The 24,647-nt window shown below is 34.9% G+C and overlaps 1 protein-coding gene across 3 annotated transcripts in view; it reads left to right on the top strand.

The window, feature by feature from the left end:
* The window catches only part of LOC100375075 (putative G protein-coupled receptor CG31760), a 115,634-nt gene that overhangs the window by 61,251 nt on the left and 29,736 nt on the right, over nucleotides 1-24,647 (top strand). For all 3 annotated transcript variants that reach the window (XR_014929701.1, XM_085500305.1, XM_085500303.1), the window contains exon 3: nucleotides 23,023-23,206. Coding sequence is in view for 2 of the 3 variants with exons in the window: in XM_085500305.1 (XP_085356431.1) it covers nucleotides 23,023-23,206 (184 nt within the window). In the remaining variant the exon portion in view is untranslated. The remainder of the gene's footprint in view (nucleotides 1-23,022; nucleotides 23,207-24,647) is intronic.

The following is a 24,647-nucleotide window of genomic DNA, read 5'->3' as shown; positions in this document are numbered from 1 at the left end:
CTTACCGGTAAGACACCTGCATATGCACTTTATAATATGTGTAAATACATTACTTCCACCTAATGTGCGACAACACGTATTTGAAGAAATACGAGCTATACTATATAGTGTGCGTAGTACAGATAGATGTCGAATTAGCATAAGGGCATGGTACTCCCGCCTCCGCTTACAAGCTCTTGTAAATCGAGTTGTCCATTTTAATCAGGAACCGTATAGGCGAGTTAGTACGTGCAAAACAAATTAGGAAGCTCACTCCAACGAAGCCTTTGATATTTATATCTTGAACCCATTATGCCCCTCGAATATTCGATTAGTCAATTAAATATAAGCAATTAGGTGAAATACTATTCTCCAAGTGTTTTGCTGGCCAATGTAGTCCGGCAACTTAGAAAGGACAAATACGTTTCACCTAAGGACTTGTTGCAAAAGTGCCTTTGTTGAATATATCTGTTTCTCCGTTTTCATATCGTCGCATTACAGTATGAATATAAGCAGAGTGATTAGCATAATGCATAATCAGTAATTATAATGGAAACTCTTTACTGCTCTTAATATAGCAATTATGTAGTTCCGGTAACTTAGAGTGGCGTATATGTCTTAAACAAAGGTTACATTGTTGCCAATGTCAACGGATTGGAAAATCGATTCAATGAAACTGAAATGTTTTTAGGTGTCGTTATGGCAACAATTCATGGAATATCTGATCTCAGCAGCGTCTTGGGTTTATCAAATCATATATTCATTTATTATATTAAGATAGTTCACGAAAGGCAATAATTACAATTCGGTTACTCGTTGAATCAATATCGACCACGACAGCTATTTATCTTAATTTTATTGACATAATCACTAGTCTCCCACAATCCAAGAATTATAAGCAAGGGTAGTCAGGGGATTGTGACAGTTTGATTATTCTGTCTGAGCCAAGATATGTTATGCTTATGTTCTATTGTCATTCTTTGAATATTGCTGCCCGTTCTGTGAAAAGATGATTTATGGTCGTTTTTCTCTATAAATGTTGTTGTTCAAAATGATGAAACTGTCACTCAGTGACGACGATCTAACGCGTGTCAAAATAAAAATGACAAAGCAATATGCTCAAATGACACACATATCCTAGATTCATACACATAGCCTGAATGGATTCCTATATCCTAGAATTATACACATAACTTAGATTTATACACATACCTTAGATTTATACACATAACTTAGATTTATACACATACCTTAGATTTATACACATAACTTAGATTTATACACATACCTCAGATTTATACACATACCTTAGATTTATACACATACCTTAGATTTATACACATAACTTAGATTTATACACATACCTCAGATTTATACACATACCTTAGATTTATACACATACCTTAGATTTATACACATACCTTAGATGTATACACATACCTTAGATTTATACACATACTTTAGATGTATACACATATCTTAGATGTATACACATACCTTAGATTTATACACATATCTTAGATTTATACACAGAACTTAGATTTATACACATAACTTAGATTTATACACATACCTTAGATTTATACACATAACTTAGATTTATACACATAACTTAGATTTATACACATAACTTAGATTTATACACATATCTTAGATTTATACACATAACTTAGATTTATACACATAACTTAGATTTATACACATGACTTAGATTTATACACATACCTTAGATTTATACACATAACCTAGATTTATACACATAACTTAGATTTATACACATAACCTAGATTTATATACATAACTTAGATTTATACACATAACTTAGATTTATACACATACCTTAGATTTATACACATAACCTAGATTTATACACATAACTTAGATTTATACACATAACCTAGATTTATATACATAACTTAGATTTATACACATAACTTAGATTTATACACATACCTTAGATTTATACACATAACCTAGATTTATACACATATCTTAGATTTATACACATAACTTAGATTTATACACATAACTTAGATTTATACACATACCTTAGATTTATACACATAAGTTAGATTTATACACATAACTTAGATTTATACACATAACTTAGACTTATACACATACCTTAGATTTATACACATAGTTAAACTCGCACACATATCCTAGATTCATAAAAATAGCCTAGCATCATACTCATAACCTATATTCATATAAGTATCCCAGATTCACACATAATCTAGATTCATACACATATTCTAGCATCATAGACATAACCTAGATTCACACACATACCCTATATTCACATATAGACTAGATTCACTCACATACCCTAGATTCACATATAACCTAGATTCACACACATACCCTAGATTCACACACATACCCTATATTCACATATAGCCTAGGTTCACACATACTCCAGATTCATACACATATCCAATTTTTCTAGATTCATACACATATTCTAGCATCATAAACATAACCTAGATTCACTCACATAACCCTATAGATTCACATATAACCTAGATTCACACACATACGCCAGATTCATACACATATCCATTTTTTCTAGATTCATACACATTTTCTAGATTCCCAACATATATTTTACATTCATATACATATCCTAGATTCATAGATTTTGTTTATTAATATTAAAGTGTCTTCACATAATACATGTATATATAATCCGAGAGCAGAACATTAATATACACTGACCTCAAGACACATACACAAGATGCGACGTGACATTGTTCTGAAAGGGCGAGTTCAACCTTCTCCTCGTCGGGTCCTAATTGTGACATCCGCGATACATCGTCAGACTATATTATTAGACGAATGACGTCACGGGTTGGTATTATCCACAAACCAAAGGTACGAGCTAGTTACAAAAATGTCACGTTTCACATACTCCGAGGTATCAACTAGCTCTACGAATAACTGGTAATAACCGTGTTTTCACATGACCAAATCAAAAGAACAGAAAAATTGTGATTTTATGAAACCATGCTCACGAATTATATGCTAATTTATGCTAATTAAGCTTGAAATCAAAGCGCGTCGGCAGATGCGCATTTGCAGTTAGGGCTACCGATAGTTTTCAAAATCGGCAGTAATATTATTATTCGTCGCGATATTTGTTCAAAATAAATTTCCAGTCGTCAAATGTTGATATATGCCATTGTCATTACACCATGCGATAATTGTTTTTATCCAGTCTGATATTTTCATGTCGCAGATATTTTACACTAAACGACACTACTGTGATTGGGATTGATATGTACCATGACATGTGATATAAAGTGAAATAGCATTACATTATATCCTCGACATATACCAGTTAGTTTAAGAGATGAACAACATGTGTTTGGGTATTACGATATGTTTACCTGGAGCTGCGTCCCAGTGGAGGTGAAGCGTACGTATTTGTCCAGTAGAATTACATGAACACAAAGACGCACGGAGAAATAACGATGATACCTTGGACATGGACGAGCAAGAATTGTTGTTAAACATGAGTTCCACTGGGAATTACCGCATCATTGGTGACAATAGCACCGCACTTAAAACATAATTTACACTGCCTGTGTGACCGTGGGAGTTACAGCAGTGATATGTCAAATTTCATAGTTGAATTCATACTACAAAAGTTGCAAATGTCAAGCGAGAAGCGAAACAAAATGGCCTACAGATGAACTCGAGCATACGTGTCTGTATATCTTTTATATTATTTTACATCGGCGCTTATAGCATTTCAACGAAAATCACGAAATATATTTGAAAGCATTCATACATATTCATACACTCATGCACGAGTGTTGTCATTTCTTTGTATGACTGTGCAATAATATGTAAGTGAAACTGAGCGAACTGATGCTGGTGCCTTACATCAGTTAGTTTTGAGGTATCTATTATTAACAACACGAATGGCACAATGATGTATATCTTTTATCTACAATAATCGAATATGCAAATTCTTAATATTATGGCGAATAGTTTGTGGCGACTGATATTTTGGGGTTTCTCTTCGTGAATATTATATCTTGGTGTTTTTCTATAAACCAACGCGTTAACTGTTTTCAATTAGAAGTTCAATCATGTTTATGGGTTGTTTCCAATCTACTGACGGTTAATACAAACAAATGGTTGAGACAACTGTTATCAGCTATAACTGCTAATTGATGTATACGTTGTACTTTGATTGATGGTAGTGAAAACGTCGCATTCTGCAATCGATCAATGAAAAAAATAGATCTACAGAGAAAGTATAACGCTGTTCCAGTAAAGAATTGGCTAAACATGGACGTTCTCAATTTGGCGCGCTCTCATCATTTTACAATTTATTGATGATCTATGTGCAGTAATGACGAGCAAATAATTACACAGGCTCATTACAAAGATGGCTGTGAATGTGAGTAATGTAACATTGATTTGTGCCATCAATTATCTAAATTAACGCGTTACTTCGGCCTGGAGGCAAATGACTGTCAGCATTATGGGAGACAGATTCTCATGATTGTGTGTGTCTTTGATGTGAATGTTATGCCGATGCAAAAGAAATGCCGTATTATAAACGATTTCACTGTCAAACTCAATATTTGCCATGGCAACTATTCGAGCAGTATGTACTCTGCAACGAACATAGCTTGAAGAATAAAAATAATCGTTGATTTGATACTGCTTTAGCAAATGTTTATACAAAATAAATGCATTAAATATGCAAATTTACGATGACTACCTCGGTGTATATAAAACGTGACATTGTAGTAACTAGTTCCTACCTTCCTTAGTGTGCAGGGCACGGAATGTAAATTCCAAGGAATCAATGAAATAGTGTTCATCCATCGGTGCAAGCTGTGAATTTTTACAATTAAAATGATTGCCTCCTACACGCATGAGCAAACACGGCCCAATTGAACCGTGTTTAGGTGAAACTACACGGGCGAGTTGCTTGTTCTCACTGATGGAATAGTAGACATTAATGAACGAGGCTGCAACTAATTGCGTATATTTCAAAAAAAGAAGTGCCGTTATTGTAGACAAATATCTTGCGAAATAAAAGTACTTCAATTCTACCCTTCAGCTGTTTGTTTTTTTAAAAAAAAAACTAGAGATGCTGTTAAATCTGTTTTCCATATTGTACAATTGTCCACTGTAGTTGCACCGTATTCATGCATTGCACGAAATAATATACAGTGATTGTAATCAAAGCAGACCCAAAGCGATGTACGTGTACTTGCATGCATTAAATACCATCTGGACGGGTTTATGATCCCCTTCGTTTGATCGAACGTGTGTTTTGTCATATATAAATATGCATGTCTTTGGCCTGTCACGTTTCTATTGAAAAGTAGTACAGATAAAGAAAATGGGCAAACTGTAATATGATACAATCAGACGTATTTCACGCATTATGCATTTAAGTGGTATATATTGTTACGTGTGTCATCCATCCCACCTAATATTACGCGACGCTAAAGCGTTTTACGATCGAATAAATTCGGGGTTGTTAGTGGGGTTATCTTCTTCGAAGTATACGGGTAGTTAGGTCAGGGTCAGAGGACTTGGCTCATGATTTGTCATGCATGCTGTCGAATGCAGAGGGTAAAAACGAATTAATATTATTTAGGATATGTGAACGAGGTCATAAACACTTCAACGAAGTCATTTAAAACTAATAAGCGCCATAAACAAAATAAGCCTTTAAAGCAGATTATATCATTTTTTCCAGTCGCCACAACTAGCGGCATTACACATGTACGTATTATGTACAGATAATAGATAATAGTAGCTGGAATTTTGCCCATCCCCCCATACACACACAGACTCACATACGCACACACGCTTACCTTTTCTCCCAATTTAACATTTGTGTTTGTTATTAATGAATCTGATACAAATGCCACTGTGTGATATTGACTAAATAGTGCACCATATTTGACGGTTAGCATTACTAACATGGTCACGTACGTGTTCGAAAATAAAGTTATAATCCAAATCACAAACAAACCACTGGCCAGAAAAATCAAATCTGCAATTCCAATTCATCATTCATAACGCTGCTTCTGCTGTTCTTAATTGAGGTGAGAAAGGTGGAATCAGGTAGAAAACTTGATTGTAAACTTCCAAAGATAGCATAAATCGGATTAGTACAGTTTTAAACTAAACCAGCCTTTTTTTCGCGTTTCCCTTTTCACTATTAATCGCTTTAGAATGAATTATTCTGGCATATACTTTTTCTGCCTTTTTTCACGTTTGATGGAATTTACACATGAATTAATACAAAACAATAATCCAAATCCTGTCATTGATACTATATAAGAACCTTATACTTGTTATGGCTTTGCATACAGAAGTAGTCAGATCGTACATTTTCTTTTATTTCATTTGCCTGCGTATCACGATGACGAATTATACCCCCCCCCCCACCATGCTCAGATTTCTCCCTTCATTACCTTTAACGTGATAAAAAAATTCTACAGTTATTTGTACATTATGGTGGAATCCATAAACTAATCGTGCTGTTTGTTTGCCGTGGAGTATTTTGTGCTGCAGCGACTTTAAAGATGGAATGGAAATGTATGCGTGTCTGCGAATAGGTGTGCTTGTATACATGTCGTGGCTTTTTATCAAAACAGCCTTTTCTTTCATAAATACACAACGAATCGCACATTGCGGCATTAAGATCACATTTTATTGAATATATATTTTAAAATATGCATTATTTTATTGTTAGTGCTATGAAATTGACATGGCAGTCTGATATTATTGAAATGTGATATCACGACGTGTAGCTATATAAGCTGTGGCTGTGTGAACAACATTACAAAAAACGGCACTATACCACGAGTCTCTGCTTTCAATGCGATGTATTCTGTTCAGCGTGTTTGCAAAAATGTCCAATATATGACATGAACAATACTTGGTACGTGATGACAAGCATTGCATGGTCACTGCACCGCTATGAAAACTAACATTTTGAAATAAGTCAACACGAATTTAGATGTGTTGCTGTAGGACATGCTATTTACATTGAATACTACTCGAAAATTCATTTCCTGGACTTCCAAATTAATATCGTGGCCAATATTAATTGGTTTTGTGATTAAAAAATGAGAAAGTAATTACAGACTGCGCCTGAATATTGGTAAATGGGGGGATGTTTTAATGTTTGACCTCCGTTATATATATATTCAGATTTTACTACAGTTACTGAACATTACTCTATCGAAGTCCATGTAATTTCCCGAAACACCTACAACTCTATGTCTATGAATAATAATGGCAGTTTTTACGATATGAAATTTCCTATATACGTTCATGATTTTGTTTTATAGCACCCGTAAAGCACGGTGTGAACAAGAATTACGTTGGTAATATACAAACACAAATATAACTTATTTATATAAATAGCGGTTTATTCAAGTTACTTGTCACATTGAGTGACATGTACAGCTTGTCTTGACATTGTGAATGTTTATATTTAACTCACCTATTGATGCCAGGCACACAAAAACATTAACAAAACAAATAGTTCTATTGAATAAAAGCACGTACTACTGACGGGAACAACGACTGTAATATGACACCCTTGACGGCCGTGCATTATCCTTAGTAATACATGGTGACCATGTGAATTTACTTGCATGTATTGTGTTTGCTTTAATATAAAACCTATTTTCAGACATTTTTGCATTGGAAATATTTGAAACAAAATCGAATTCCTGATTGAAACTCCTTTTCTTTGTCAATGAAATGATAAATGTAGTACCTAATGGGGTATTTTATTTGAAATGTAAACAGTTGGTAAAGCACATGTTTAATTAATTATCAATTGGCATTGTGTTGTGTAATCCCGGAATGGATGAAATTAAATTATCATGGTCAGATTTATCAGCTAAACTCGTACCAATATACTACAACATGTTAAGTCTGATGACTGGTTCGACGATAAAGACGGGAGTTTGATTATGTTTGATTTATATAAAATGTATTAACAGTAATATATATGTAAATATGTAGATATATAATGACACTGGTTTTATGATTTATCGTAAATCAAACAAAATCTAATAAAAGAAATCATGGCAATACGACCATAGTTGACATGCATATTTCTACAAATCAATTAAACCGACCGGTATTGAGGTCTAGTCGTTACTGGGCAATTCTATTTTTACATTGAATTGAATTGAAAAGATTTTAAAACATTACAAACATTTAGTTTTCAGGGAGAATATGTCCACTGGCAATTAATGAAAGACAAAAGTGTTTATTGCTTTCCAGGTTGTTATCCTAACTATAAAATGTGGCTTTGTTTTCTTGATAGGTATTTGTCCTTTTTTTTTCTTTGAACATTAATTCAAAAGTGCATTACCCTATCCCTACTGACGTCAAACTATGTGTAAGTAATTTAAATTGTAATTATGCGTGTGTTGCCTGTACACACCGTATAATGAGTCTATTCTTGTATCAATGATATCAGAAACACATACAATGAAAGTAAATAATTAAAGTGGAGCTACTTTACTTCAGTCTTTGGATACACACAAAACTACAAAAACGTGACATCTTACACTGTGGATAAATTGATTTTTAATACATATGCATTTAATACACGCAAAAACAACAGCTCAAATTTGACGATTACATTTTCAATAAATATAAATAAATAGAAACACGCTGTATATTAGTATGAATCATAATAAAAAAATAGAACTTTTAAGGACTAAACATTTTAGAATATTACAGTAGTGTGTTATTTAAAAATGCGTTCTCCAAACTCGACAATACACAGTTCTAGCATTATCACTTCATCGTCGCAATCACTTGACAAAATTATGCATGTCCGTAACAATGAGAACTTTATTTTAACAAAATATGTAAAATCGTTGCGTTGTTGTTTATAACAGTTATATAGTGACTTTTTTAACAAAATATGTATAATTGGTATCTTATTCTATATGTCTGTAAGAATAGGAACTTTCTTAGAAAATATGTAAAATCGTTTCGTGATTTTATATGTGTGTGTAACAATAGTGAATTTTTTAACACAATATTTATAATTGTTGCCTTATTCCATATGTCTTTAACAATAGGAACTATCTTACGAAAATACGTATAATCTTTGCGTCCTTGATATATGTGTCTACACACCCGCAGTATTCAATACAATTCTTGTATATTGCCATCGGTAAACCGCGTTTAAATTCGTTTTAAGATGATGTATAGTCCCATGTGCTTGTCAACTTGTCTTTATCCTGTTCATTATTACCTATTACCACGAACTAAAACGATGATCCGATTTCCCCCCAAAAATAGGACACAGTTAAATTTAGTATGCTGATTTGCACAATCAGGACAAATCTACTCACTCTTAAATGGCAGTCATCATCCATTTTCAGTCACTGGCATCCTAACTTGAAATGAACAAATACAACAATTTGTAAATGATCGATGAGGCATTTCAGAAACCATGTGTTGTTGTATGTTCCTTTTCCCAGTACGTTTACAAGCGATAATTACAGTTTTAAATGTTCGTGGGCCAACAACGGAATCTATCATGTGATATCAATGTTAACCTCATTCGGTTTCATTGCGTCCTTAAGGCAAACAAGATCACACTTTTTCCCGTCCTTGATGTGTTGTATTCGTTCGAAGAAACATAAAACGCCCACATTTCACGGTCTCTTTGGAATTGACGTATATATATATGCTTTTGTATTTTAGTGTATTTTGTTATCATTCCTCGAGTATACCTCCCATTATAAATCTTAACTACAACTACTATGGAATATATAATTATTGCAGAATGAAAGTCATAGTTTTGCTGGATTGGTTGTAAACGCTTTTCGAGCTTGTTATCGCCATCATATGGATGCATCTAATCTCTAGACCCTAGATTCGTCATCTTTGTCGAAGGTAAATTGCCGCCATTACATTATTTATCTTTAAATGTCAACTGTCGCATAACAAGCTAAGGTTGTCAGTCATTAATACTTCTTTACAGCATATCTACTATTATAATAAACGGGATTTCCTTGCTAATCTCCTGAACGTTACACGGTGTCAAATTATTGCCTAATGCGTTTTTTTTTTTTTTTTCAAAGAAAGGCTTTCATCACGAGGCACCGTTAAACGCTTCTGTTTGTTTTCCAGACTTGGACGGCGTCATTCAAATACTCAATTTTCTCTCGCAATCACAAATCAAAGTTGTTTATAGACCCAGAACAGTTGGCGGCGATTTTACACATATAGCGAATGGTTGTGAGGCTAATTGACGCCGTTTTACAATAGGTTATCGCTATTTAGCCTTAGTAATTTTTCATCAGCGCGTTCACAAATTGAAAATAGTGTTACATGTTCATGAGATGCATTGCTAACCGAATGAAAGAGAAAAGTCATTATTGAGGTTCTGGATTGGTAGCCCAAGGATTTGTGTTACGGATTGAATTTCAATAGCAATGTTTGGTTCATTGTAATGTGTAATCATCGCAATTCTTGCGGGACTCTGGTTCATCTCTAGAGCGGCTTAAGGATCTGCATGATGATTAACGTTCATTTGTGCGAATAAATCAGCAGGGACCTCAGTTTTATTGATGAAATTGCATTTTCCCGGCACCAAGATAACATGGTATAGAACGATAAGTTTTTTTTTTCGGAGACCAAAGCTTTTTTCCATTAATTCACTTTGACATTGACAAACCTACATTTGCTTTCTCATACTAATGGTCGGGTTTACGTAGTAGTTTTGTGATCGAGAAATCACGAACCGTGAACAAGTATAGAGCGATTACAAGCAGCCTCGTTAAAATTACATCCTCTAGTTCGTATTCTTTAAAGATTTTTCGAATACACTATATCCAATTTACAGTTTTATCTCTACATTTAATGATATTCAGAACGTCGCGTAAGACATCATTATACATCATATTGTTCCAATTATTGTTCTTCGCGGCGAATGGATAACTTGGAGATCAGTGTGAGCACACATTTCGGATGTGTTGGCATTTCACAGTTGCTTTAATGAGAATATCAACTCGCGAGTATGTCATAAATAAAATACTATTTCGCCCGAGATTAGAGTTGAATGATGTGATACAGTCGTTATTGCCGTTGTACTGCCATAAATTACGTTCCATGAATACCGTTGTGTGTCTATCGGCCTGTGTAATGTCAAGCTCATGAGTTAGAAATCTTGACCTTCGCTCGAACTCTACCATATTCTTCATATTTTGCAATAAATATTAAGTTATTGTAAATGGCTTAAGAGTTATCATGATATTAATCTTCAATAATGTACCACCAATGATTTTTTTATCTCATGAAAATTTCGATTTTAGATTTGCTTGCTTCAGGCGGTTCCAATTTTATATCGAAATAATTGACTTGACAAGATTTGGAAGATCAGTGAAGATCTAATTGTGTGAGGGCGTTCTTGAAACGCATTCATTAAATTAGTCGCGGTGTCTCGCCCTATTGGTGTAGGGAATGGGAGCACCAATCGTGAAACCTTCATAACCATGTTAATATTTTGTGTTCCTTAGATGTCTTGGCTGATAAAAATCGATACGGACTGGGAAAGAACTATATGTTTAATGCGATTGTTTTTCCGATATGCAACTTATAAATTGTTTGATCAAATACACCCCAATACAATACAATGCAAGGTGTAGCTATCATTGGTGATACTAGATCTATACAATATAGGAAATGGTGAACTTCCTAACGCATTGTGTGGAGTGTAAATGTACATTATGATGTAACTGTGTGTTATTCATGGTGGTGTAATTGTGAATGTGCGTTTTGATTGTGTAAATGTGCGTTAGTGTGGCGTAAGTGTGTGTTAAGTATGGTTGTGTAAATGTGCGTTCGTGTGGTGTAAGTGTGCGTCAAGTATGGTTGTGTAAATATGCTTTAGTGTGGTGTAAATGTGTGTTAGGTATGGTTGTGTAAATGTGTGTCAGTGTGGTGTAAGTGTGCGTTAAGCATGGTTGTGTAAATGTGCGTTAGTATGGTGTAAGTGTGTGTTAAGTATGGTGGTGTAAATGTGTGTTAGTGTGGTGTAAGTATGCGTTAGGTATAGTTGTGTAAATGTGTGTCAGTGTGGTGTAAGTGTGCGTTAAGCATGGCTGTGTAAATGTGTGTTAGTTTGGTGTAAGTATGCGTTGGGCATGATGGTGTAAATCTGCGTTAGTGTGGTGTAAGTGTGTGATAAGTATGGTTGTGTAAATGTGCGTTAGTGTTGTGTAAGTATGTGTTAAGTATGGTGGTGTAAATGTGTGTTAGTGTGGCGTAAGTGTGTGTTAGGTATGGTTGTGTAAATGTGCGTTAGTGTGGTGTAAGTGTGCGTTAAGCATGGTTGTGTAAATGTGCGTTAGAGTGGTGTAAGTGTGCGTTAGGTATGGTTGTGTAAATGTGCGTTAGTGTAGTGTAAGTGTGCGTTAAATATGGTTGTGTAATTGCGTGTTAGTGTGGTGTAAGTGTGCGTTAAGTAAGGTGGTGTAAATGTGTGTTAGTGTGGTGTAAGTGTGCGTTAAGCATGGTTGTGTACATGTGCGTTAGTGTGGTGTAAGTGTGCGTTAGGTATGGTTGTGTAAATGTGCGTTAGTGTAGTGTAAGTGTGCGTTAAATATGGTTGTGTAAATGCGTGTTAGTGTGGTGTAAGTGTGGGTTAAGTAAGGTGGTGTAAATGTGTGTTAGTGTGGTGTAACTGTGCGTTAAGTATGGTTGTGTAAATGTGCGTTAGTGTGGTGTAAGCTTGCTTTAGGTATGGTTGTGTAAATGTGGGTTAGTGTGGTGTAGCTGTGCGGCATGATCCTGCAAATGTGCTGTTATGGTGATGCTCGTAAGACGCTTGTCGTACATCGGTAAAATATAATAATATTCCGTCCCAATGGCGTACAATAAAAGTGTATAATAATATAAACCATAATAACAACATTGTGTTGTATCTCGGGTGTTCCAATAAAATAACATATCAAACAAAGCCTACGTTTTCTACGTCATCAAAACATTATGCACAACAATTACGACTAATTTGAGTTTCAATTTCCACTAAAAGCAATGTTTCTCAAGTGTATGAAAAGTACATTATATTACTAGCTCTACTAAAATGTGTCACATTCCAGAAATGTTTGATACACAGAGATTCGTAAAAGCTATAGGTATTGTAAAAAATATACCGTTAAGTTTCTACGCTTTCTACTTAGTCTGCATTATGTGAGTTTGTCGAGAAATAAACTAACGTCTGCAGGGGAAACAGGACATGTGGCGCCACGCATATGATAAGATGATTTTAAATCGTAGAGATTATTATGTATATTTCATTGAGTTGGTCCATATGCATATATATATTTATATAAAAAATGGCTTAATCGTACATACCAGATAAAGCGTTGTGGATTGGGAACTACAGAATTATTAGTGGATGCTTTAAAGCAGGAGGGTCGTCACCTGCGCACACCCGGGAATTGAGTCCCAAGCGACGATAACAACACACGCGAAAAACGCAAAGGCTCATGAGTAAACAACGACCCGTTTTGGCCATCTGACGCATGCGCAGGTGACGACTCTCCCGCTTTAAGCTCGAGGGAGTGTTTTGCATCCAATATCTTCCAGTTTCTGTACCGTCAGTTGGCGATGACACAATTATTGTTTGAGATGCAATCCTCATTGCGTCACAGCTTGTTTCTACAGTTAGAATTCTCGTTGACATTTAGGCAAGAAGGTTACTTCCGTTTTGTATATCAAATCAGTGCGGAGATTAATATTAGATAATAACCGATGCATACAATCTCAGGTCTTTGTAATTATTTCTTTGTTTTCGAAATGACAGTAAATAACCAGTGCATGTAATAACACTTAAAACAACAAGTACTAGGCTAATATAAAGTTCAGACGTGTCTTTGTAAATCAATCAAATTAGCGAAAATAATGAATCGCGGGAAACAGTCATAAATATGTCGACTGGTGATTACGTTACATGTGTTGATAAAAAAAAAAAGTAATTCGTAGACAGGTGAATTTATATCTGTTGTATTGAAGCAAATTGAAAATGGATCGCCAAGGAAGTGAATCAATTACTCGAATTCTCTGCACACGGAAACAATTGAAACGCTACGCAAATTGATAGGTAACACGAGTAACGCGAGAAGAAGCCCTAACGACGGAACTTTCGTGACACTGGATGGGGTACAACCGGTGATTTAATGACGTCGTATGTTAAATTGACAGGAAATTTTCTACCATAGCGCGTCGCATGAATTAAACGAATCGGAGACAACTTGTGTACATTAATCATCCTTATTCTGTAGAGAAACTTCGCAACTACACTTTATGCCTGCCAAAATATATACATTTGTTGGATAAGCTGTTTCTGTCATTCGGCTGTACAATAGCCAGGGTTGGATTTCAGACCAACCAATATACTATAGAAGGCAACACGTACAATATAATCTCAGCATTAATATGTTGACTAGCGATTGTGTGGATCAGTGCTCCATTTGTTAAACAATACTTTCTCTAATTAATGCATCCAGTAATTACAACGAGAACATGTGAACGTGCGTGACTTGCAAGCTAAACACGGCACTAAATCAACAGTACATGTTTTCCCTTTTACGTTATATTACGCGTGTTACATTGCATTTCCTCAATTTATCTATCAAATATTTTCAGGAAATGGAAGTGTACGCCACTTTCGGTCAGGTGACATGCAGTACGCCACTGTGACCTCCAGTCATATTTGAATTTACTCTGTATTTTCAATGAATTATTAGTCACCTTTTATATATATTTGATATATTTGTAAAAAGTAATCTAACCAAATCTCATGACGTAGTACACAGATTTCACGACGATTTACATACTGTCATGACGTACATGATGAAGAATGAGCAACTGAAATGGTTCATTACAAAATAGTAAATTGACTTGACATTCGTTTGTGGTTGAATCCCTGCCTCTGGCACTTTTCGCCAAAACTACTCCAAAGTAACCGTCAATTCTAATTTGGTCAGAAGAGATACTTTAAAACGCTCGCCTTGCAGAAAGCATTCAATCATCGTAACGTCAAAGAAAGAGTTTTTTCCTGTGTCAATAATGTGATAAAATGTCTTTTATTAGTGATTATGCTAGTTTCAAAGCATCCTAATGTACTTGGATTTCTTTGCCCTGTAACCGTTGCCATGACTAAGTTCACCTATAGAATCTTTTCTTTATTTAATTGACAATGGGATATTCATTTTATTTTCTAAAAGGAATCTTTTGTACGTTGTTCACGGAAAGAAATATACTATACTGTGAGCAGTATGACGCTGTGACAGAGTTCACATCCTTCATTGAAGATGTATATGTTAATATGTAAATGTCGAAAGGTGACATATATGAATACCTAATCAAGTAATGCTTCTATAATACGAAAAGAATGGCTAGGCTACAAAACTTATTTTATTTATTTATTGCATGCATAGCTATGCAAAGCTTTGCTCCATTTACTATAATGTTACATTCTTGTATTCACATTCACTCTGAGAACTATGTCACTCAAACTTTCTCACTTAGTATATGTCGATAAAGCGTTCCATAGCAACGATGATTCATCATTCAATAATAACGATTTATTTTGTTTGCATTTGGACGTGTCTTTGTCAATTCACGATACTATTGCAGTTAACGATCTGTGTTACATTAATAGTTGGTTCTGTTTTTTGAGTAGCCGGTCTATATATATATATATAAGGCACTGGTTTAATTTGTTTGCTATGGCATAATGTCAGCAACATGCCTTGTTTAAATTCACTTCATATCGATTGCTATTTATTATCTCCGTATTTGTGCATGTAGTCGCCAGATTGCTCGAATGCAGAGCATAAGCAATTATCTCTTTATGGTGTTTGTATTAAGCCACTTTGTTGGATAGAAGTATACTACATGTTCTGGAAAATATTTGTCATTGGTATTGTTTGAGGAAAACAATACACGATATGTTTCTTCCGTAGATTCGCGAGTGTGAACTACTTTCCCATGATTGTTTACAACCTATCGCGAGTTTCTCCTTGACATTTTGAAATACTACCGCCTGCACTGCATTATGCGTCTGTACGTGGAGAATATAATAATACAACTGCCGACATGATACGAACATGGCTTATGCGAAGACTTTGATGTTTGTTTACTTAAATGAAATCTGTTATTACATTTCGTATGTTCTACTTTGTCTAAACACCGAAAAATCTAAGGGCAGCTCACAAATTCCCCTAAACCAAAATAAATACATCACAGTATATAGTCAAATCAGTAACAGAAAGATATTTGGAAAACATGAAGTTTTTAAAAAGGTCTGAGAACACCATGCTTTACGTGGCACCCATGGCATATCATTCCGAATCAAAATGATTTCAGTTAGAAACCTGAATCTACCCTGAATCTACGAAATGACACCGGTGTCATATTTAACAGTTAGCTTCCAATTGCAAGGTTAGTCGCTTTCTAGAAAACGTAAAAAAAAACAATCCACAAATATACTACAGGCATAAGAGAAGGGTAATGTATGTCGCATAGGGAGAAGAAAGTGTCACATTGCCATGAGTATATGGATAATTCCTGATGGTAAAATCATCTCTTTTATCATACATTCTGACAAAAAATCAAATTCAAAGTACACATTTAAGTTTCAATCATAAAAATATCTTCTTCTTATCAAATCATTGGAATATAACACTTAATTGACGGAAAGTTTATCGTCAATTTATCTTAATGCAAAAGTAATTGCCTTATGTATACCTTTTACTTATAACTAGTTTATGCCGAAATCTTCATACCAATTAAGAAATAAATTGGCCAGCAAGGTTGCACAATTTGTTCCTATTCGAATGCCGATAGTTACTGATGCCATTTTCTCTGTAGAAATGCTTTGCATCTTTATTGTTCTTAATAAAGTAGGAGGACTCGTAACCAATTACTATATAATTGTAACGATTATAACTATTTTGTTAAAATGCTTGACAACACTTTATTTTTTCAAAATGATGGATAATGTTCCAATTATGAACATACTGCGTCAGTTGACCGCGAAATTTGTTACCCAAATTTTATAATGTTGGTAGTAAAGTGCCACGAATCAAATCAGTTCAGTTATATTGTTAACTGTGGAATGTTGTGTATACTAACACATACTGCCATTTGTTATTGTAGCATGCCTGGATAGAATTCCAACAGGAATACTTCTCATACTGAGTGAGTGAAATACCACGAAAGGGGTAGCAATTCTTTCTCCCGGCTCATTGTTCTTACTGCATACGAGTTGTGTTGTATTGCACTAGTGTTATTAGTGACAATCAAATGACTATCTTGGCGATTTTTTTAAACGTTGTGACTGTTATAAAGATCAATAATGACTGCGATTTAAACTTAGTAAACCAATAATGATAGTCATCAAACCAAACCCCATCAACTAATGCCTTCATGCGTGTAACAAAAAGTAATTTTCACTAAGCCTCGAGGGGAGAGAGTCGCCGGCTAGACAATCCCCGGAGCAAACGTACCCGAAAAGTCATAATGATTCTGAGTAAATGCGACAATTCAGTGTCCGTGTTTCATGTGAATAGTTTAAATCAGAATTGTAGATACGTGTGATAATCAGAATGTGCTGAAATTAGAGAAATCGGTTTATGCAAGTGTCTAAGAGCTGATATAGAGGTGTTCGAATGGCAATTCTACCATGGAATTAAACAACTCCCGTCAGTCGTGAGATAACTTCAGCAGCCGCGTTTGATGTGTCACCGACGAACGGCTGAGTAGTTTTTGATCACTTGTCTAGATAATTGAAAAGTGTGAAATAAACATGTATCCAGGAAATTAAGCTATCATATGTCAATCTGGAATATAAGTATGCAATACAAACTACTACATTGACTGGAGGCATGTAACAGCAACGAACGTGATCAAATTCCATTCTCGTGATATCGACAGCAACGTGATTTCTGAATACTTCTTTGGTATTGCGGTATTTCAATTAGTGCATACTTCGACATGGTGTTCTATGTACAATTCAATATGCTTGTGAATAATTTTCTGAAATTGAATCCGAATATTTACTTGGTTAATATGAGCAAGAACAATAACAAACACTAGATTGTTAAGTGTGCGCGCAATGTATACAATGAGATTTTAATCGTTCTGACCAGTGGTAAGAACATGACCATGCCACGTGCAGATAACAGCGGAAACGTCAATCTTGTAATTTAATCACACAAATCCCGAGAAGTACGAGAACAGCGATTTATTTATGTAACCTTTTACTAGAAACACATTCACATAGCTTAAGAACCACGTATCACTCTGAATAATTGACGTTGTTTGCACGTCACACGTTTCACATGGTTACATTCTCTCCACACATTAGTTAAAAAGTGATTCATTTACAACATTGAAGTTACTTAGTACGTTCTTGCAGAAACACTCTATGCAACCGTGCGTGACGTCGCTGGCACGAAGAAATTAAATGTGGAATGAAAAGTCGCTTGATTTACAACGTCCAATAAGGATTTAAATGAATTATGGTTTTCGTACAGTATTAAAAACACGTTAGCAAAATGCGATGATTCACGAACCTGCCAAATTATGGTTTTGTAGGTCTATGGTTTATTGTATTTGTCACTTTTATATTTAGATTATTAACGCCCTGCTCTTATACGTGTCATTATATTTTTAACAATCTTAGAACGATGTCTTTAGACCAATATTTAGCAATCATGGCGGTGATGCTATTCTCGTGTCGATGTCGGTCATGTACTTATTCCAATTCAACAGACAGTTCCCCCAATAAAACACGATACTTAAATAAATTGCTGGATAATGCCAGAAGGTCGAATACAGTTACGATAATGACAGTCCACCGTCATCGCCTCGTTCAATCAAAAAGTATTAACATAGTGCCGTTGCTGATTTGGATTGTGTATTTAATCTTTAAATCTGTTTCATATATTGGCTGTTTGTTTTCAACAAGCGAATGCGTACACTGTCTTTCACGTCCAAATTCCAGTGGGATCACAATTTCATAAAGCACACTCTTGACCTAGTCTAGTAATGTTTTGTTGACAGAAATCGATTTGATCATTATTTAAGCTTCACAGGCATGAATTGACGTTTCCTGTGTGAGATTCACTCACCATCGTTTGACAGCAAAAATGTCACATCAAATTCCTGTTTGTGGCGCCTAGTTGTTTATTAAGGTGTACCGGTCACCAAGCACAAACTCCCACCGAATTGTTTCCACCCGCTTCATTAACTAATGAATTTAAACTCTTATTCAGAATAAAGTCCGTGACCAGGCATGCACGAACTGGCAGCAAACTGATATGAATGCAATTGATCGGAAAACTGTTATCGAAAAGGTCATGCATAAATCTGGCCGGGAGATGTCACTTCTCATCAGTCGACGCGTATATCAAAATGCTAGTTTTCCTTCAAATCACATTACTTTTGTTTCACAGATAGTACGTTGATTCAAATTGCGTAAATACGTAAACTATATTGCAATTTCTCTTTCAATATATATTTTAATGTTAAAGTAATTGACGATACAAACCTTTTTCCACTAATATGTCATGCCTATGCAGACATATTGGTGTGTTTACTTTGTCAAAGACACAAAAACAGTTTTTTGTGTCATTTGCGCCGAATAAAGAATCCACAATTATATTATGGGTAAATCAATAATATGTGTGAGTGACATGTCGTGCTGACTTCTACAACCGAATTGCACTTGGCATGAAATCAGACATAGTGTAATTAAACATATTTAGAAACCTCTAGGTAAATGAGCGTCCATAAATGTGTGCGATTAATGCAGCGCCTGAATATCAATGTCGTCATTTGCATAACTTGAACATTCTGCTGCTCACAAACTAGTGTCCGTAAAAATAACTCATGACACGTTTATAGTAACTTTGTAGTAACGTTCATTTTAACCTTCAAAAACACTCACATGAAGATATCTAAATCGATATTAGGTAACGCCACTTTGAGCAGAATGACATCATAGGAATAACACGTGGTTCTAATATATGCGTTGAGCTAGTTGAACATTCATGTTAAACCGTTCCTATTTTTTAGTTCATCTTCTTCAATTTGCAAGAGTTCAAACTAAGGTTAGCAAAGACAGCATGGTCACATTAAAATTCATTCAATGATTTTTATTTTCTTATTCAAAGTAAGGTCTTGGAATTGAAGTCCAACCAGCCAGTAAATTGATTATTTTTTATAAATTGTCAAAGATTTAATCGCATGAACGATCTATTCCACAACTCATCAAGAACCATTGTCAGATTTTACAAAGGCAATCTCTAAATTTCAATAACATGTATCTATAATGTTATCTTAGTTACCACCACCTCGATACGATTCCGTTGACATGAAGTGCATTTCTATTACCCACATTCAAACGATAAAATCACATTCCACGTAGGGGATATCTGTAACAAATTCATAATCTACAAAGCGAAGAAAAGTAGCAAGGGTGAAACCTTTTTTGTACTACTCTGGGTCGTGTCATGGTACAACATTTGTTATTATGTCTATCTGCTATCACGCGTGGGAATGATTTGCAATTCTGTATCACCTTTAAAACCAAATATACTCGATAAACCCATACGGTGCCTTGACAAAGGATCTCGTGACAAGGTTACACTAATCACACACGTACGACCAGCGTAGATTTTCCCTCACAACAATACACACTCTTAGATTTCTCCGGAGGCGCTACGATGAAAGACCGGCTTATGGCATTGTGGTTTGGCGAGAAGTCCAATAAACGGATTTTAGACGCATCAAACATGAAGCAGGAAACAAAATGAGGAATACAGATTAGTTTGTCCATGCAAATCCCACTGAATAATGAAGGAATCTATGATAAAGTATGCTCGAGTATAAACCGAAATCCAACACAGTATAATTTTATAGAATTAGAAAGGTCGTGTAGCAGATAACGTTTGATAGGCGTTTGTGATTCGATAAGCTTTGCTTTGTTATTTTCCTTAGTAATTCCTTTCCGTGAACCGCTGGTACACCAAGTCAATCTAATATATACACAAATTGCACATAACGTTAGATCGTTATCATGTGTATTTAAAAAAAATGCAATACCCTTGCCAAGCTTCTAGTAACATCTGTCTAATGTTTCCTTCCCTGAAAGGTGGCAATGTCATTCAAGCAACGGCTCCATGTTAATTCAATTTTTCGCTAGCAACTGATAAAGGCCTAGTAAGGGTTGCTTTAGAAGCGCCGCCCGTGATACAAGTTTATTTATTAGCCGTAAGAGAGGTTTCCTTGTAGATAAGTGACCACGTATGTGATCAATGTATTACCAGTGACGTTATTAGTACATAGCCAAAATTATCAGAAGAAAACTGTCTCCTGGGGGATTTGGTTCTATATTTGAATGTATCAAAACCATGGTAAACACAGTGTTGTACTTCAATGGGGATTTACGGTAAAATGTTGTTGTATAACACACAGTTGTATTTGTAACGCCGATAGTCAGTCTTACAATCAGCATATTCTCCATGACAACTGTTTCTGTTGTAACGTGATAGATAATCTGGACATAAAGAGCAGCGCTATGCTTGGTCAAAGCAGCAATAATTCCAAAGTAAATTACAATTTTGGAATTACTAACTGTCCAATTCAATCATATCAAAATACTTGTTTATACAAAATAAATGTGATTTTATTCTGCAATTTACCAAATGGTCACGAACTGTGCGTGAACTATATTGTTAATTTTGATCTGGTCATGTTTTAAACAGTCTGACAAGCAGAAATAATCGGAAAATTAACAAAAATTGGAACACGAGCCTTTTTTTCACTGACATCGTTAAAAAATCCTATTTTCAGAAACCATTTCTGTTAGACCTGAAATATATAAATTCATTGCTGTTATACACATTATGACAAGCTAAAACCTCAACAAGAACAAATGATTTAGTTTTGAAGAGGTTGTTACCAACCCAATGCTAAATAAAAAAAATATTACATTTGATGAATGAGTTACGAGAAATGGTGCCCGGAAAAATGAAGTCCAACATCCAGACAAGCTTACATTAATGTGTGAAAGAACACAGCGTAGTAAATATTGTTCAGCCATCTAGAAAATTGATCGCATGAAAAGTTCGGTGCCTAAGGCATTTTCTTTGCCGCACGGTAATAATTAGGCATCTAAGCATACTACATAGAACACAGTCACGCGTGCCACGGACGGTCTTTTTAGGGTTAAATGCTCTTTTCATTAAATTGCGTTCGCTTACTGATTTGTTGTGACCTACGATTCAGATTTGTTAATAACCACGACCAAGTCGTAGTTTATTTTAACGTCCGCATCTCATATCACTATAATGATTCTAGTATGCTCAGAAACATATTGATATGTATTCATAATATGTGTAATTAACTTTAAAGTAGCAGTTTTCTTCCAATTTCCTGCCAAAAAAATCGCATAAATTATACTAGTTCTTTTCAAGGAATGCTCAAGGAATAATTGGAGAATATCAATGATAGTACAAGTACTGCTATTGGCTCAGAATGCACAGTCGCATATGTCATCCAATTTACAGTTATCTACTGATATTTCATGAACTTAATAATTTCTTGTTTAAATCTGTGCATATTAATCACCTAACTTGCATATCAATCCATACAAAAGTAGTGCAGTGGTACTGAACCATCGTCTTGGTATTCATACTTCAGCACTTGATATATCAGTGTAATGGGGTTTTATCTTGACAAATGGCACTAACAAGTCAGCATATGACTTTAATAGCCAAATAAATATGCCTTTCATCTCTTCTACGGCTCATTCTGAATATTTGTGTTCACGTATACATATTATACACTTCCTGTTCGTCTAATGCAATCCGTACTTTCGATTTCAGTCTTCATATACGAAACGTATTTTTTTAATCATATATTATTATGTCTGTCTAGCTACTTCAACTTTTAAACAGACATCCTGTTCACCAAAATATGTACTTTCTTTATCTATAGGTACAACAACTTTACGTCATAATGCTACATCAGTGGCAGAAACAGCGTATGATGAAAGTATAATAATTAACTATGAAAACGGTCACTGGAGCCTGCCGTATTTTGACTGTGGTGGTGGCAATATATGGATGATGACTTACACAGTGCCTTTCCTGGGCTATAAAAACAATACATATTTTTTCAAGTAAGTTCAATATCGCAACAATGTGATACACGACTGTTTATCGTTGAATTTCAACAGAATGTTGGATTGTCTGGGTATGATTGATTGCATATTTCTCTGAGGGAATGTCCAATTACCAATTGTCCACCTACAGCTATCATTATAATTGGACAATTAATTGTATTGCGCGTTCAAACAGACTTATTATTCAGGAATAACAATGTCGCATCCCCAGGTAAAGATGAAGCAGTACTCTGACACAGAATAGTACTGTAATAGAATCAAACCAATGAAAATCACGGCAGCGAAGTGAGTCCGCCTAATTTCCGGAGATGACATTAAGTTTATGTGTTCTGAATGATGAAATGTTTCCATTTCCTGTATGTGATATATCCTACATTTCCTTCAAGACATGTGTACTGAATGCCAATCAATGGAAATTTTTGGTTCATTTTATTTTGCTGGTTCTTCTCGGTAGTGATGTTACACAGTTGTCAGCCAATTGATGAACAATGTTGACCAGTCTGTTACGTGTATAGTCAACTTGAATGATTTTTTTGTTACATTAAACTCAATGAAATTCAATTTCCCATCATGGAAATCAATGGTAAGATTGCCTTTCAAGTGTGTGTACTGCCACGAATCGTTGGTCACGACACAAGTTTCGGTTTCTATATGCTGCAAAAGTATCATGTAAGACTTTGATGAAATACAAAAGTCGAATATTTTGTGTGTTGACAAATATTGCAATGAAGTATTTATATTTATGACTTATACTAGTGTTTTTCTCTTTATTTGCCCTTATTTTCGAATCTCAATAACAGTAAATTAAAACACTATAGGGTTTGAAAGTGAGTTTTTGTTTTAATTCGCTGCTAATCCAGGGCCCTGTTTTGAATTCAACAGCCAGCACATATTTCTTTTTGTCTGCTAAAACAAATGGCACTAGTATGTTAAAATTTCTTCGTAACTTGATAAATACCAAATCGGAAAATTGGATTTGTACACAAAAGAAACACTTGATTGAACCTGGAAATTCTAACTTCCGCCCGAAGATATTATTATGAATTTATTACTTATTTGATATTCTGACTTGTTGTCTAGTTTAGATAATTATTGACAGAGAGGTCCACAAAATTATCTTTGTGATACCGACAATAAAAGTTATAATAAGTGTATAATCATACAAAATGTATTTAATAATAAGTCGTCGATGAAAAGGTTTGCACGTCCACAGTTTCATTTACGTGCATTCAAAGAAGGGGGTGTTTTTCCTACATGTGAGTCTCAAATAATTACTAGTTGAGTGATTGCTGATGTGAATGATGAAGATAGCGGTGCAATGTGAAAATCGTTGGATATTTCGGCATTTCTTTGTAAGCTGTGATTTATTATGCTTAGCCGAATCCGTGGTTTCATTAAATCTTTACAATTCGACCGACCACTTTTGAATTGAAATGCT

Source organism: Saccoglossus kowalevskii, chromosome 6 (assembly GCF_978046115.1).
Source record: "Saccoglossus kowalevskii chromosome 6, keSacKowa6.1, whole genome shotgun sequence".
Lineage (NCBI taxonomy): Eukaryota > Metazoa > Hemichordata > Enteropneusta > Harrimaniidae > Saccoglossus > Saccoglossus kowalevskii.
This window is presented reverse-complemented; position numbering and strand designations above follow the sequence as displayed.